This window comes from Delphinapterus leucas, chromosome 5, assembly GCF_059928025.1.
Source record: "Delphinapterus leucas isolate spDelLeu-1000000601 "Yukka" chromosome 5, BTC_Dleu_Yukka2, whole genome shotgun sequence".
Taxonomy (NCBI): Eukaryota; Metazoa; Chordata; class Mammalia; order Artiodactyla; family Monodontidae; genus Delphinapterus; species Delphinapterus leucas.
Window position 1 is genome coordinate 27,074,381 of NC_143133.1, and position 16,062 is coordinate 27,090,442.

General features: G+C 35.4%; 1 protein-coding gene across 1 annotated transcript in view; it reads right to left on the reverse strand.

Moving 5' to 3' along the window:
* Positions 1–16,062, reverse strand: part of ANK2 (ankyrin 2) — a 243,411-nt gene that overhangs the window by 126,578 nt on the left and 100,771 nt on the right. The window contains exons 9-12 of the mRNA XM_089911573.1: positions 9,668–9,766; positions 6,942–7,139; positions 4,879–4,977; positions 4,615–4,713 (exon numbers count right to left, since the gene is read on the reverse strand). Of these exons, the coding sequence (XP_089767699.1) occupies positions 4,615–4,713; positions 4,879–4,977; positions 6,942–7,139; positions 9,668–9,766 (495 nt within the window). The remainder of the gene's footprint in view (positions 1–4,614; positions 4,714–4,878; positions 4,978–6,941; positions 7,140–9,667; positions 9,767–16,062) is intronic.

The window sequence follows — 16,062 nt, forward strand, 5'->3', positions numbered from 1 at the left end:
TTTACTTTGGCTTTATCTTTGTGTTGTCAGACTAGATAAAGACTGTTCATACGAGGAATCTGATTTGCCCAGGAGGTCCTCTGCTTGTTATTGATGAGCGTATTTAATTACAGACAGTTACTCGAGAGAAATACTGAGAGATGAGTAAAGCAATGTTAACAGTGCCATCAGTTGAGGTGGGCAGCACTGAGCTTCAGGTGTCTCCTCAAGTAGCTTCATGCTGCATCAAGGAAGACACACTTATCAGAAAAAGGTAGCTTAACCTGCAGCATGAAGGATGATGGTTAGACATCAGAGAATTTTCTCATTGGGAAGCCTGTTAATTACTGCCTCTAAGAGAAGGGTTTTTTTTTCAATCTGCATATTTTAAAACCACATGTAGTTCTAAAGAAAGCAGGGATTCATTCTTTCAAACAATTTTACAGTTATAAAAGAATAAGATATTGGAATAAAAGTTATTTTAGTCACCACAACTATACTAGAAAATAAGGTTGATTTCAACCAGGTAAGCTAGTCCAAATAAACTAAATTGATTTCAACGTTGGTTGAGGTAACTGGATAACGTTTGACAAATTCCAGTGAATAATTTCTTCTGATTACTTGCACAACAAACCCTTAAACCCAGATTTAAGACAAACTTTAGTTTGGTACTTAGCTCAGAGTTCATTTTTTGCTAGTATTCAGAGACCCATTCCTTATGAAGTTATGAGAAATTCAATTCCAATGATTTGAATTTGAGAGCATTAAACTGGATGTCTATGCTAATCCTCTTTTTGTTGATAATTCATTTATCCTCTAATGGCCTTATTTTCTGATGACATCTTTTGACTTTTGTAGAGTAAATGTATTTGGAGTATGTTATTACATAAAATAACATGACTGGAACAGCAGTACTTTTCAGACTTTGGATGTATGGCAAGATTTTTCCTCTTCAGACAGCCATGATTTCTAACTTTTCTATATCACTTAAAACCTGCCTCTAAAAAAAAACCCCTCAAATCTTTATTCCATTTCTAAGTCTTATAATAGTACAACAATTTTACTAATTTTAGTAGAATGAAGACAAAAAATGAGTTTCCTTATAAGAAGTTAAATCAGAGGCCTCAGGAGTACCTACTCAACGATGAATTTATATGCTTACAAGCCAAACTTTATCAATGAGGGGTTTTCAAAATCTAAAAGGTTTCAAATACTAGTCTTAGTATTTCTAGTACCTTTATTTATGCTTAAAATAAGTTGTTTTTATGATGTTTACACATTTGAAATTGACAAGTTAGATATAAAACCTAATCTAAAGTATTAAACATTATGTACAAAGAAAAGAAAACATTATATATACATATATATATATATATATGCAAATGGTCTCTCTACTTTAAAACAATGGTCTTGTTTAATTCTTATTTAATGATTTTTGGGTAATTGACCTTTATGTAAATTGCCTTTACCTTTTTATATTATGTTACCCTTGTTTATACATAAGTATAAATAAGAAAATGAAAGAGGGTATATATATTTTAATCAGTAGGTTCCATTTCTTAGTTACTGGGCACCTCATCTTATTCAATGCCCTGTTTTCCTTATCTTAAGCTCATTAACTTTAAGGATTAGGGGAAATTCTTAAACATAATATGAAGTGTGAACTTAGTCATGAATCCGTTGATTTGCTGTAAGAAGAGAAAAACTCGATTGTCCCCCACTTTGCATTGTGGACAGCTCCAAAAGTGCTGGGTTTTCTACTCCCACAGTTGTCAATGAATACTTTGGATTATAGATGTATTACAACTGGCTTTCTAGGTTTTCAAGTGCATTTGTGAGCCTTCTGGAAAGGGAGATTTGCGGTAATAATATCTGCACATGATTGAGTTATTGGTACACTTCACACTTGGAGTGAATTTTGAGACAAAAACAAGACTGGCAGGAGAATGGGTATGCTCATGTCCAAAGCAGGTACTACATTTCATGCCCCTCCCCCAGTTGTTAAAACTGACTCTGCTGACAGCTACATTGACTTCCACTTTGGCTGCATCAGTTGTAAAGCATCAAAGCACAACAGACAGCACTGCGTTCAAAAATGCAACATGATTTCAGGCAACACACAAAGGCTTCAAGGGTAGGGTACTTTGGGGTCAGGAAATGACCAACTCTGACACAGCAAGCAGGCAGTCAGTGTTCACACCGTTTCTTAATCAACCTGCAAAGAGTTTTGGATGTAGCAGCTATATCCTCACGTTCTGAGAATACACCAGTTCACAGGCATCCCACTGCTAGAGAAAGTTAAATTCATCTAAATGTAGGGTTGCCAGATTTAGCATATCAAAATACAGGATGGACAGTTAAATCTGAATTCCAGACCAACAAAGAATAATTATTTTAGTATAAGTGTGACTCAACTATTGCACGGTACATACTTATACTAAAAACAATTATTTGGTGTTTATCTGAAATTCAAATTTAACCAGGAGTCCTGTATCTTATCTGGTAACCCTATGTACATGGTATCTGCTCTCTGAAGGACACATCATACAAAAATTAAAATGAACAAACAAAAAGCAACTAGGAAACACATTTGAGAAGAGGATTACATTGGCAGGAGGCTCTCAAGTATTTGTTTTGAGAAGGCTGAAGAGAAAGAGTATGTAATGGACGAATGAGAAGATAAAACAAAATGAAGAACTTTATAATGACCAACAGGTGGAATTTAAAGTTTAATATAGCAATTGCCAAATTTGGGAGTATTCAAGAACCTAAATATGTCAACATTTTTATTGTTTTAATTGATATTTTGTTTAACAAATAAAAATTTGTTTTTTATTTGAAAATCTATATGTAGCCCATATAGTTTTTTGGTTTTGTTTTCATTTTTTTTGCGGATTGGAGTATATCAATATGGAGCAAATACATAACCATCAAATAATTTGGAATTGGTCAGTTAAGAAGCAAATTAAGAGTGCCGCAAAATCATACAATCATTTCATGTGGCTTTTCTTTGATGATTTTGCAAAAATCTCCCCTCAGAAAAATTAACATGGGGGATTTCAATCAAGCATTGCATAGAATATACTTGTCTATCATACTATGATAATATAATTTCACATAGTATTACCATTGCTCCTGAGATCCTGTAGGCATTTTAATGCAAAGAAGGAAAATACAGTACAGTGGGAAAGTACTCAGAGAACTTCTTTTAAAAGGTACTGGTTTGTGTAGTTCTCAATTTTAAAAAGGGAGGTGGTCATCTCTGAACAGAAAAAGGATGCTATTGATTTCTTTTAAAGTTCTAAGAAGTGACCATAAATTAAACTCAAATTGGCATGTTGTGAAATTACTCTTATCCTTGGTGGAGAAATTTAAAATTAGCATATATTATTACTTTAGGATCCATAAGCTGTAATTAGGGGGGTGTATAAATACAGACTATATTTCAATTCTTTGATGGTTTTATACTCCAATTGTGAATAATATGAAGAGAGGTATTAACACATATTTAAAATCAAATAAATTTATTTCACATGGATTTTGTCCATGCATCAGAAACTTCAGCACAGAAACAGTGTATAAAATACAAGGAAATGAGAAAATGAAAGGGAATATGAATAAAAAGTAAAATTGAACATTCCATTTCACAACTCAAAAGGAATGGAATACCAAAACTTAGCAACAATAGTAAACCAATTGCTTTTGAAAATATGATTCATTTTAATAATAAGCACTAAGATTTATTTGGGGAGTTATTTCTGTTGAATACTTTTTTTAAAATCTCAATATTCCAGTGGGTCCTGGTGAGCTTCAAACACATGACAGTATTTTGTACAGAGCAAGTTCTCTTGCTCAGGAGAAAATCTGTATTCAATGATCAAAGTTTAACTGGGCTGACTCCAAGAAAATGAGAGAAATATAAAGAAATGGGAAGTAAAAATCCTAATTTATATTAGGTAGAAGAATTCTGGAATATCCAGCATTTATTGTCAGAACAAAAGTTGTCTGAAGACCAACATGGATTTCAGGATACATGAAAAAGTTGCAAGTTATAACAAATTCAGCCAACCAAATCAAAAGGAAAAATCAAAGTAAGGTTAGAAAATGGAAAATCCATGTAACTGAAGGAGGGAGGGAGAATTTGATATCAAGTAAAAAATCTTCTAATATTGGTCTATCTCTGGTTAATCATTTGATAGAATTGATTATGGTACTGACTTAATATTTTAACCAAAATTTCCTGGAATATGATTCACTCAAGCAAGTAGAGTGAGTCCTGAACATTTTATTCCAATCATTTCTTCACGTTCAGAGGAGCTTTTAAAATGTATTTTGTTTTATAAGTGTATTTAAGATGCATGTTCAATTTATCTGCACCAGGAAGCTGACACAGTCTTATTCCACAGCTTCCATTTTATTACTTTCTAAAACATTTCTTACCCTATGGAGGTTCCTCTCAGCGACCTTCTAGCAATTATTTCAATAATACGTTATCACGGGGGCTCTTCTCAAAGCTCAGCCACTGAGCTTTGATCACACACACACACACACACACACACACACACAAACATCCCTACACACCCACACGCTTCCTCTCTTTCTCCCTGTGGTTATTCTGACCCAAGCCATACTCACAATGTTAGTGACATCTGGAGAGGCTCCATTCTGCAGCAGAAGTAGGACAATGTTCAAGTGGCCCATGAAGGCAGCCACATGTATTGGTGTGAGGCCAGACTGCGAAACAAAGCGACAGCAGTTTTACTCCTCTGCACCGGTGGGGGCTTTGGGGCTTCTTCAGATAAATAATGCTTGAGTGAAGAGGACAGAAGATGGGCAGAAGGAAGGGGAAGAAGGAGTAAGAGAAGGAATGTTTCGTGACAAGCTGAAACATTTTTCTACCTCTGTTATAGCTTGGATTGAAGCCCCATATTTCACCAGCAGTTCCATGACTTTGATGCGGTTTTTCTTGCAGGCAATGTGCAGTGGAGTAAAACCATTCTGTGCAAAAGACAATCAAGTTAGTTGAAAACATGCAGAAATGATTCTCACACAACTCCATGCTGGCACATTGCAGGCAGTAATGTTACATCCTCATGTAGTGCGACCATTTCTTCAAGTGCTGTAGGTGTTGGATTTAGAGAGAAAGTGGTGGTGTATTCCTGGAGGTTCTGAACTTGGTTTATATGTGGTGGGCAGGTATGGCATTGCTCGCGTGGTTACAGAGAAAACAAAAAGGAAGAAAATTACATGGGCCTACTCTTCCAAGAAGGAAAAAACGGAGGCAATTATACTTTACAAGTTCTAAAATGTTTTAAAGTATACTGATTGGTCAGATTATGGAATGGCTTAAAGATGCATCAAAGATAAGCATGTGTTTTTCTGATGATGAGCTATTTCTTAAAGGGAAAAATCATTACCTGTTTTACTTCAAAAATCTAAGAACATGACTATAATAAATGTTTCAGCCTAGCTACTATTTTCTTTAGGGAATAGGTGTTACAAATTAACAGAAATCGTTATTTGTGTTGATAATTTTTTTATATCCAGAAGTTATGTTTATATTAAAAAGTTTTTATGAGGAGTTGTTGCATGTTAGTGGAAATCATTATTTATGTTGATAATATTTAATACCCAGAAGTTATATTTCTTATATTTTAATATAACATATTTTTTATAACTGATGTCAATCACATACATTTTGTTTCAAAAAGAAATGATTATTAAGTTCCCAAATATTTTCAAAATAAGTATGGAGAATTTTTGGAATAACTGGAAGAAGGTATCTCTTAGAAGCAAAGGAATGTGGAGAAGTCTTTAAGGTATTTTCTGACTTTCCATACTGGGCTAATGTGCAGCAATTAGGGGAAACTACATAAAAATCTGTTAACTAGCCCCATGCTTAATCCTCATGTGTTATATTTAAGTATTATATTTTTATCTGAACAATGATGTCTCTATATAGAATCGTATCTATTCTGCTAGTTAACAATGTTGCATGTCCCAATAGGGACTGTTTATCAGTCAATATTTTTCTACACTAGCAGTTCTCAGGAAAGCATATGACTTTCTTTAACCTAATGACATTATTGTTCACAATATTTGTTAAGTGATTTCCCATTTATGAGCTGTGTAATAAGCCAGATATAAATAGCTACATGTATGTGCAGCACTTAAAAGATCTGCAGACTAATTTAACTTACATAAACCATTTAACAAACAGAAAAAAGGGTTTGCTTTTAGTTGGAGAATTAAGAAACAAGAGGCATAAATTAGTACATGTCTAATACTTCCAATGATTATGGTTAAAATATAAGTGAAGCAAGAAGATTTATTCAATATTAGAACTTGGGAGAAACAGAAGCTGCTCTAGGGACAGCCTCTTGCAGATTTCTCCTGAGCAATTCCTGAAATAGTTTATATAAAATGCTTCCTGAAGCAAGAAGACCCTAAGCATTACTTTTCCATTAGCCTGTGGCTGAGTAATCAGGTCAATAAGGAATATCTCCAAGTGAATTCTTCACAGGCTTACATTTTACATTATCTTACGTAGTAAAATCTATTCGCCACTTTAAAACTTTCTTTGTCAAAAAGAAATTAATAAAGTTCAACTTTTTTACAATTTTATTCTGACTCTATATAGAGGTGTCTAGAACTTACTTGGTAATTGCCTATTTTTCAACTTCTATTTTCCGTTTAAAAATGCTATCACTCCAGAGGTTTCATACCTATGAGTTGCTAATTATGGAAATGTTACCTTGGTGTTCTCTTAAATCTATCCTTGCTATCATTTAATAGCAAACTGTGAAGGCATGAAGTAGGCAGGCAGCTTGTGGGAGGTGACAAACTTAGAATTAACTACACATCTATAACCATGCACTGCTGTGCCTACAACCATTGGTCAATCAATGCGGGTTTGCTTATGTCGATCTGTATTCAGTTAATGTGGACTGGGCTAGGTTTACCAGGGCTCTGGCGTTTGGATTGGCTCTCTTGTCCAGAAGGAGTTTGGTTACACGGTAGTGACCACAGTGTGCGGCAACGTGGAGGGCCGTCAGGTAGTCCAGGGTGACGTCATCAACAGGCGCCTTGTGCTGGAGCAGGTGCTTCACACATTCCACGTGGTCTCCTTGGGCAGCCATGTGAAGCGGAGACAGCCCATTCTGCGCATCAAAACCAAACCAAACCAAGACCACATTTTAGTCATTACTTTCAGATTCTGAAACACGACAAACAATTCTTGATCACTGGAACCATTGGTAGCAGAGAAAAATAATTTCCACTTGATACCTAAACATACAGCAGATTATGTTTGGCAGAGAGGAAAGATAAGAGAATGTTTAATTTCATAACTGTGATATTCTTAGGCAAAAATTAACAGGTCTTTCATGAATGAATATATAGTACATGTAGCAATTCAGTTGGCCCACAATTATCAGGGCAATATTAGATGTACAAAAACAAGTAATAGCTGATGCTCAAATTATCTGTATCCAGTTCCATACATAGAAATCTACATTCAGTTCATCTCTCTGCATGAATTTCTTTACTTCTCAATGGAGGGGAAAGTGTATGCAGGAGGAGCAAGTGGGTGGATCAGGGAGAGAAGGAGACTTTGATCATCTCTTAGATCCACACTGCTCGGAAATTCTGCAACTTCTTTTTTCTGTCATGAGGCGTAAATTGGATTTGGAGAAAGCAGTCAGATAAGAGCTAGAAAAGTATAAGGCAAGTATGGACCATGTGTCAATGACCTCCCAACTTTAAAATTTTGAGGATAATCTAAATTTATCATCATTGATACTGCCAAAAACAGCTTTAGACTTAATCCTCAGAGAAGGTCAACAGCAGGGATACAAGACAGCCAAGTAGTTCACTGATAATTATTAGTCTAGGTGAGACTCTCATTTTTAAAAATTTAATAAACAAGCTTATAGGAAAAAGCGAAATTAGAAAACATTTGCCCATTAAAAGAAGGGGACTATTGTCCTTTCTTACTAATCAATGCAAATACAGTCACTAGAAAATAACTGTTGACCAAGGATTTAGTTTGGCAGTCATTATATTCAAAGAAGCAGAAACTGTCCGGATAAAGAAGCCAGAATAGGCCAAAGGCCCAACATTCTCAACCAGGAAGGTGATTTCAACAGTGTAGGACAGTCGCAGATTATGCAGCCACAGATGCTTTATGCTGTATGCTTACCTATGAATGCTTTATGCTGTAACCTTATATGATGCTTTATGCTGCATCCTTATATATGAATGATATTTGATTTTACAAGAAGGCCATTAAAAATGTTCCATCTAGGTAACCCATGGTCTTCATTAGTGATATGACAATTACTGGCAGATTCTGTAGATGAGATTATTTTATGGTTTGTGCAACAGTATATCTACCTACCCTCAATTTGAGATAGGCCTTTTACTGGTTATAACATGACTAGTCTGAAATGTTGCTATTTCCACTTAAATTTCAATCCGTTTCCTCAAGAAAACTTTCCATAATTATCTTTGCATGACCCAGCCCAAAATGTTACATTTTAAAGACAGATCTCTACAACATTCTCAGTATAGGCATGAGAATAAAAATGACACAGATGATTTATTTCTCATCTTCATATATTTCTGGTTTGAAGCCACCCTTTCATGATCTGCGTGGCACATCTCTAAAGACTGAGTTCGTTCTATACAAATTTTGAATGTGTGGGCCAGTTTTGCTCCAAATGATATCAACTAAATATTCAATTAAGATATAACATAAATTTAAAAATATTTGCTGCCTTATTTTTCTCACCTTACCCTAGTAACAGCATCAGTTGATATGAATCATGTTCAGGGGATGGGGGAGATGAAATAGGGGGAAAATATTAAGACATGTCCCTTGTCTAAATTTTTGTTGTATTTAAGGATCCAAGGGTTGTTACATGTCCCATTAAATAACTCTGTGTGATTATCTTCAAATTTCGTCTCATGATATTTTCTGGTAACCCAAAGAAAACCTCCAACAAATCAGCTCATCACTTGGTTTCTATCTATATGGATAAGAGTTTTCCCCATGGTTGGGCATGTTGATGAAATGAGACAAAAAATACTAGATGTACTGTGCCATAGAGAACAGTATGCTTGTTTATTGGTTCTTTGTAGCTGGTCTATCCTAACTCATGCTTTCCACATCACCTATTAATCCCAATTATAATCAACCAACACCACCGGTGAGTAATTCTTTCTACTAGTATTGTCTAAGGGATAAAGATTGGAGAGCCAAAAGACTTATCTTGTATTGCTACTTGTGCTTCTTTAAAAGACAGTTTTATGAAAGACAGTTTTTATATATATTTTATAGTCATCTCAGAGAATCATAAAAATGTAGACTAATAAAATGTAAGAAATTTCTCACTTATATATAATATTCTCATTCACGTATAATAGAGTAATATTTACATTTCCATCTGCAGAGAGAATAGCAGGTAAAAATATAGAAAGAACTTGAAGTTATACATTTAATACATCTTAATGCATTTTTTTATTTTAAATAATTTAAAAAGTTTGATATCTTTTACTCATTCCTTGAACACAAATATTGAGCAACTAGAATATGCTTGGCTGATGCTTTGATTTCAAGAAGAACAGAGATTATCAAAAAAATGTCTTAAAGAGTTTGTTGGATCCCATCTTCCTCATAATGACTCACCTTCGTCCTTGCCAGCAAGGGAGCCCCCCGCTCCAGCAGAAGCTCCACCACTTGGTCATGTCCACTTCTTGCAGCGCAATGAAGGGGCGTCAAGCCATCCTGCCAAAAGAATGAAAGATAGGCCTGAGTTCACTTTTTTTAAAAAAAACAAGATTGTATCTATTGCCACCTTGAAGACAGGGTTTCTGAAACTCAGCCCTAGTGACTCAGTAGATCAGTAATAGAATTGCTATCAGTTAAATAATTAAGAACAGTAAGAGAGAAAACAAGACAGAGATCTTGGCAGAGAGAAAGAGAATGAGAAAGACAGAGACAAAACAGAAAGAGGGAGAGGGCAAGAGAAATCCCATGTGTGGAAGTTTAATGTAAAAAACACCGTGGCTGGTCATGTGTTTGCAAATTTAGGAAGATGGAAAAGCAGAGGGTGTTGCATTTGTTGAACTTGAAAGCCCTACCTGCCTGGAGCCACACCCAGAGATTATATTGTTATACTATTTTCCTTCTGGTTGTCCTAACACAACTCCTAAAAATTCTTCTTAATCTAATTTGTCTATCTTCTCTCTTGAATTGCTATTATTTCCATAAATTCTCCTGAGCTTCCTGAGGCTCGTAAAAGGGAAGGGTTATTTTTTCACATTCTTCTAAAGGTTTCCACTCATATTTTTCATCATTTTACAAAATACATAATTATTTTTCAAAAATTAAATTTAGGGCTTCCCTGGTGGCGCAGTGGTTGAGAGTCCGCCTGCCGATGCAGGGGACACGGGTTCGTGCCCCGGTCCGGGAAGATCCCACATGCCTCGGAGTGGCTGGGCCCGTGAGCCATGGCTGCTGGGCCTGCGCGTCCGGAGCCTGTGCTCTGCAATGGGAGGCCCAACTGTATGTTATGCTATTTATAAAACTTTCTGACCCTGATAACCTCACAGGTAGTTTCTGATTCTACAGCAATCTCCAAATACCCTCTGTCTTTTAGGTTTTATCTCTCTTTAGAGCAATCTCCAAATACCCTGTCTTTTAGGTTTTCTCTCTCTTTAGAGCAATCTCCAAATACCCTCTGTCTTTTAGGTTTTCTCTCTCTTTAGAGCAATCTCCAAATACCCTCTGTCTTTTAGGTTTTCTCTCTCTTTAGAGCAATCTCCAAATACCCTCTGTCTTTTGGGTTTTATCTCTCTTTAGAGCAATCTCCAAATACCCTCTGTCTTTTGGGTTTTATTTCTGTTATTCATGGCCAAAAAGCAGAATAGCTGGAAAATATGAGGCAAAATATAAGAACAATGGGCAAGAAGTGAAACAGAAAATAAAATCATGACTACATAAATTAACTGGTGATTTCAGACTTAAAGGACTGTCTCAGGGAAAGTGGTTGAGAGGGTAGGTAGCGGTCTAGAAAATGAGGGATGACAAGCAGCTAAGAGGACTTTAGAAGCTTCTGATTTACCCAGAGCTCTAATGGACCATATCTCTGGGTTATGCTTTCCTCCTAATAAATATAATTCACCTGGATTACAACACTCCTCCCGATCCAACATTCTGGGATTTCTAAGCTAGCTATCTTCCATTTGCCCTTCCAGATCCATCCTCTTCCCTTCTCCACTGTTTCTCGTCAGCTGGTCTGATCTCTCTCGATTGTATCAGTGGGCTACCCTGCCCTCTGGCTTCTGGTTGGGGCTGGCCAATGGGATCTGCAGCAAGACAAGGAAGCAACTCCCTGAAGGATCTACTAGATCTGGCTGTGACTCTTTGCCCAAGGTTACGCTCCTGCCAAAGCAGCCTTCTCCATACAGTTTTCTCCTTTGAAAGGATGGTAACCTCTTCTACTTCTCACCTTTCAGGTCTAGGGTTGATAATGAGCCCTGCTGTTAACTAGCCCCAAGGATACCCCACTATCCCTTGTGCCTCCCCTTCAGTCCAGCCACAATGGTATAAATAAGCCCTTTAATAATCTCTATTCAAATTATCAAATTTGAGTGTGTCATCTGTTTTTGTCTAGGACCTTGATGATAATTATTCCTTGCTTTGTTAAACCTATTTAGCCAGTATTGAGATACTAAATAACCAAAACAGACCTTGCAGTTTTGGTTACCTGGGAATTAGCATGAAAAGACTGTCTTTTGAGAAAAAAGTATGTAACTACTGTAGTTGGGATGCCAAGTTATTTTAAAGTTTGCCAAAAGGAGCTTAAAAGACAAACTGTGCGGGCAAAGTGATTAAAATGATGATGCTTTTGTATCTTGTCCTCAGTGCCCTATGGTGGAAACACAGAGCATTGGTTGCTATATAAGTGAAATAGCAGTTAGATACAGCTTGATTTCTCAAACATATTCTTGGTGGGAGCTTCACTGAGATCTAGAGTTTGAGAAATCCAACACAGCGAATGAAGGCATGATGTGCCCAATCCAGCGGGTAGGCCCTGGAATCACAGAGCTCTGGGTGTGAGTCTCAGATCAGCCCATCATGGGTGAAGCTCTCTGAGGCTCAGCTTCACGATATTTCAAATGAGGATGCTTTTTCTTACCCTGTTTAATTTATAGCCTTGTTTGAAAAATGAGGGGATGCTGCCTTACATCATTTTTAAAAAGGTAGAGTATTGTTTTCTATGGATTACATGAAATATTCATTGGGTAATCACGTTGAAACCTCTAAAATGCTCTCAGAACAACAATAGGAAAATATGGAGAACACTTAATAAACCCGCAAGAACATCAAGTAACAATAAGGATTAAGTAATTGGGTCTAAATCTTACAGTTCAGCGATGCAGTTTATCTGCTCTTAAAAAGGATATGTGAGTTATATCAAATTCAAGTTGCCCAACATGCTCAATCTGGGTAGATTTTGGATATTTTCTACAAAGTGCAGTGTCTCATTATTGTCCCCCATAAAATCTTTATCAAAAGGTTTTGTATTCAAGAACTTTTTAACTTACTCTTTTAATTTAGTTTTTACTCTTAGAGACTATGATCTGTTCATTATCTTTTTTTTTTTTCTTTTTTTAAATTCTTAAGACTGCGTTTGAAGTTTACATTTTCCTCCCCTCCAGAGTCCCCTTCCCTGTGTTCTCTCTTTTTCTTCGCTGGAATCAGTTCAAATCACATGGTGATGTCAGTAATTCTTAAAGGGACACCATTCATCTAGCTGGTAACCCACAGCATTAGCTTCTTATGACCATTTCTTTCCTTATCTTTTCCTCTCTCCCCTCTCAGCTTAGATTATTCTTCCAGCAATGTACCCTGAATTCTGTGTACTAATATAGGCTCTGCTAATTACTAAGCTGTGTGTCCTAGGTTAAGTTATATAACTCCTCTGGAACTCATTTTTCGCCTTGGTAGTCTCATTTCTCAAATGGAGACCTCTATATTTTCTCAACAAGAAAATAATAATACTTTGTAAGTTGTTAGGAAGATGAATTAAGATGATATTTGTATAGTACTTAGCAGGGTGCCCAGAACATAGTGGGCATATGACAACTGGTAGCCACTATTATTATTATTTTAATTATTACTCCTAATAACAAATAGCAAGGGTGATCCCTTTTTCTGATGTATTGTTTTTCATTCATCATCCTTTAATGTTTTTTTGTATACTTTTATTGTTTTCATTGAAATATGTATTTCAATATTTTAGCCATAATCCTTATAGGAAGTATTTCCACATTTAAATAAAAAATAAGTTTAAAAATAAAAAATGAATAATGCCTTTAATAAAACTTGAATTAATAATATCATTTTAGCTATAATGTTTCTGTTTTAACATTAAAATGAGGTTTTCCAGATACCAGAAAACCAGGGCTCTGGTGAAAATGTCTCAGAGTTTCACACTAGATTCTAGTCAATGATGAGAATGCCAATGAGATGCAAAATGTCTCAGTGATTGACATAGTGCTGGTGAAAGTGGTGCAGAAACTACGGGTATGATTTTTTTTTTAATTACCCCAAAGCCTTTATATATCTTGCTCTTCTCCTAATAATGAAAACATTACAAGTGAGAAAATAATAAGACCAAGGGAAAATTTTTGATGGAACATACTAAATTTAGAATGTTTATGACTAATTTGACTGCTAGGGGAAATTGAGACCTCTGTGAAAAAAATGAAACAATAATATTATTTGAAATTCCATATAAAGACACACTATCGTGTTACCTAAAAAGATAGTCAAAAACAAGTATAACATTTTTTAATTTAAAAATATATTTTTAAAGGACAAAAGAAAAAGCAAACCATATTCCCTTAGTAATCAAATATTATAGTTCCAAAAATATATATATATTATAGTTCCAGAATTGGCCTCCTGATTCCAGACCACAGTACTGCATTTCAGTATTTACCTCCTACTTGATTTTACTTTTGGTAAGAAGGATACAGGTCTGATAGTTATAGCCAAAACTGAAAGAACCTAACTGTTTTTAAAATCCTACTCCTTAGAGATGAGGAAGTATTTTCACTTACAGGGAAAGGCTCAGCACCACCTTCATTATTGTGACTGATCCTTAGGGTGCACTGGAACCAGTTTGCACACACTAGTGAGAGTCAATTTTTTTGCACATCTTTTCCCAATTCTGCATTCAGTGATACCATATTGGTAGCTCCAATTGGCCATGGTGAAAGTATGGAAGTATTTACACCATGGAAATCATCAAAGGCAAAGGTTACAAATCAGAGCTTTTTATTTTATTTTTTTGAAGAGCTGATTATTAAATTTTTACCAGTACACTGCTAACCTAATCCCTTGGGTACTGTTGATTTGCATCTCTGAGTAAAGGGATATAGTCTGTCTTGTTAACTACTGTTATCTCTAGGGTTCACAACACCAAGTAGGAAATCAATAATTATTTGTTTAAGGAAGAAATGAACAGAATGTCTGTACAATGTATAATTAGAAAATCCATTTTCACTTTATAAATTCTTGAATGAAATTCCATTTATTTGCTATATCTAAAGGCTACACCTGATGAAATACAGTCCAAATATTCCCTTCAAGAATAATTAACCAAGGCTTACATTTCACTGTTAACTTGCTCAAGAACAATTAGTTAATGGCAGAACTAGCATAAGAATCCATTTCTCTCCATTTCTTACTACTCTTTCATGAAAAAACAATGTCTATTTGGAGTTAGACTTTTAAATTGTATATGCAAATGTATGCAGGGAATGCAAATTAGAGCATCTTTTAAAGAATAAAGCAAATATTGTGACGATCAATAAAAACAAAATCAATTGCCTCAATAATGAATGAATACTCCAGAAAAGCATTAATAAGAGCAATGTGCATCCTTAAGACTTTGACCAAGATAAAAGTTTTTTGCATTTACAAAGTGCTGTCTTTCCATTGGTACTCTCAATTATTAGGGAGTCTCAAGAGAAACAGAAAGGTGAGTGTAAAGGGACTCATTATGTTAGAAATGTACTTAAAGGAGGAGGTACACAAACTGTTTCCTTTAAATATAGAGAACAAGTAAGCAAAGCATGCAGCATTATATATAATCGTTCCAAATTCTGCACATCTACAGCATAGCAAGGGAAAAGGCATGCCATCAAATCAAAGGGTAGAAACCATATAAAACTCTGATGCAAAGACAATGGACACCACAACAAAGATCTTGATAGACAAAGCAAACCACTCCAGAACTCCCACATGATAATATGACACAAGTGCTCTGGACCAAATGTCTTAGAGAAATGAGATTAAGAAAGCAACATTTCCTGAGGTCATTAAAACCCAAAATGTATAGTCTGCGACTGGTGTAGTTTCTAGAAGCTCAAAGATGATAAGGTTTATTAAACAAAATATTTGTTAGCCTCAAGATTTGCAAGGTAATTAAATTAGATCCTTATTCCTTGGACTATGAGAATGCAAAGTCCCAGAATTAAACAAAGTGAAGATAAGATATCACAAGGGACATACTCTATCTACTAACTTCCACAGACTTCTTCCACCATATATTTCAAAATTTTATATAATAGGAATGTTTAAAGTTTTACTTAAGTCTATGATTAATCAAGTCTACTCCAGAGGATTAATATTAAAGTACAATACTAGTTTAGTTTAAGCAAGTAATTGTGCATAATTTCCATTACATAATAAAAAATTATGAGTAGCTAAGTAATTTACTTAACGCCACTTAAAAAATACCTAAGAGTTGATTCTCAAACGACCCTATGAAGTAGGTAGTATTATAGCCTAAGCTCAGAGAAGGCAAGTAAATTGCCAATGTCATTCAGCTTGTAAGCAGTAGAAGCAGGCTTTGAAATTAGGTAATCTGCATTCAAAGTCTGCACTTTCAACAGGTGTACTGTCCTGCCTATCTTATTATTTATTTGTTGGGAGTACGTAAAGACTCAGAATTATATTTAACTCAACAAGTTTGAAATGAATGAAGGGCACTGCCTCTTAGCCAG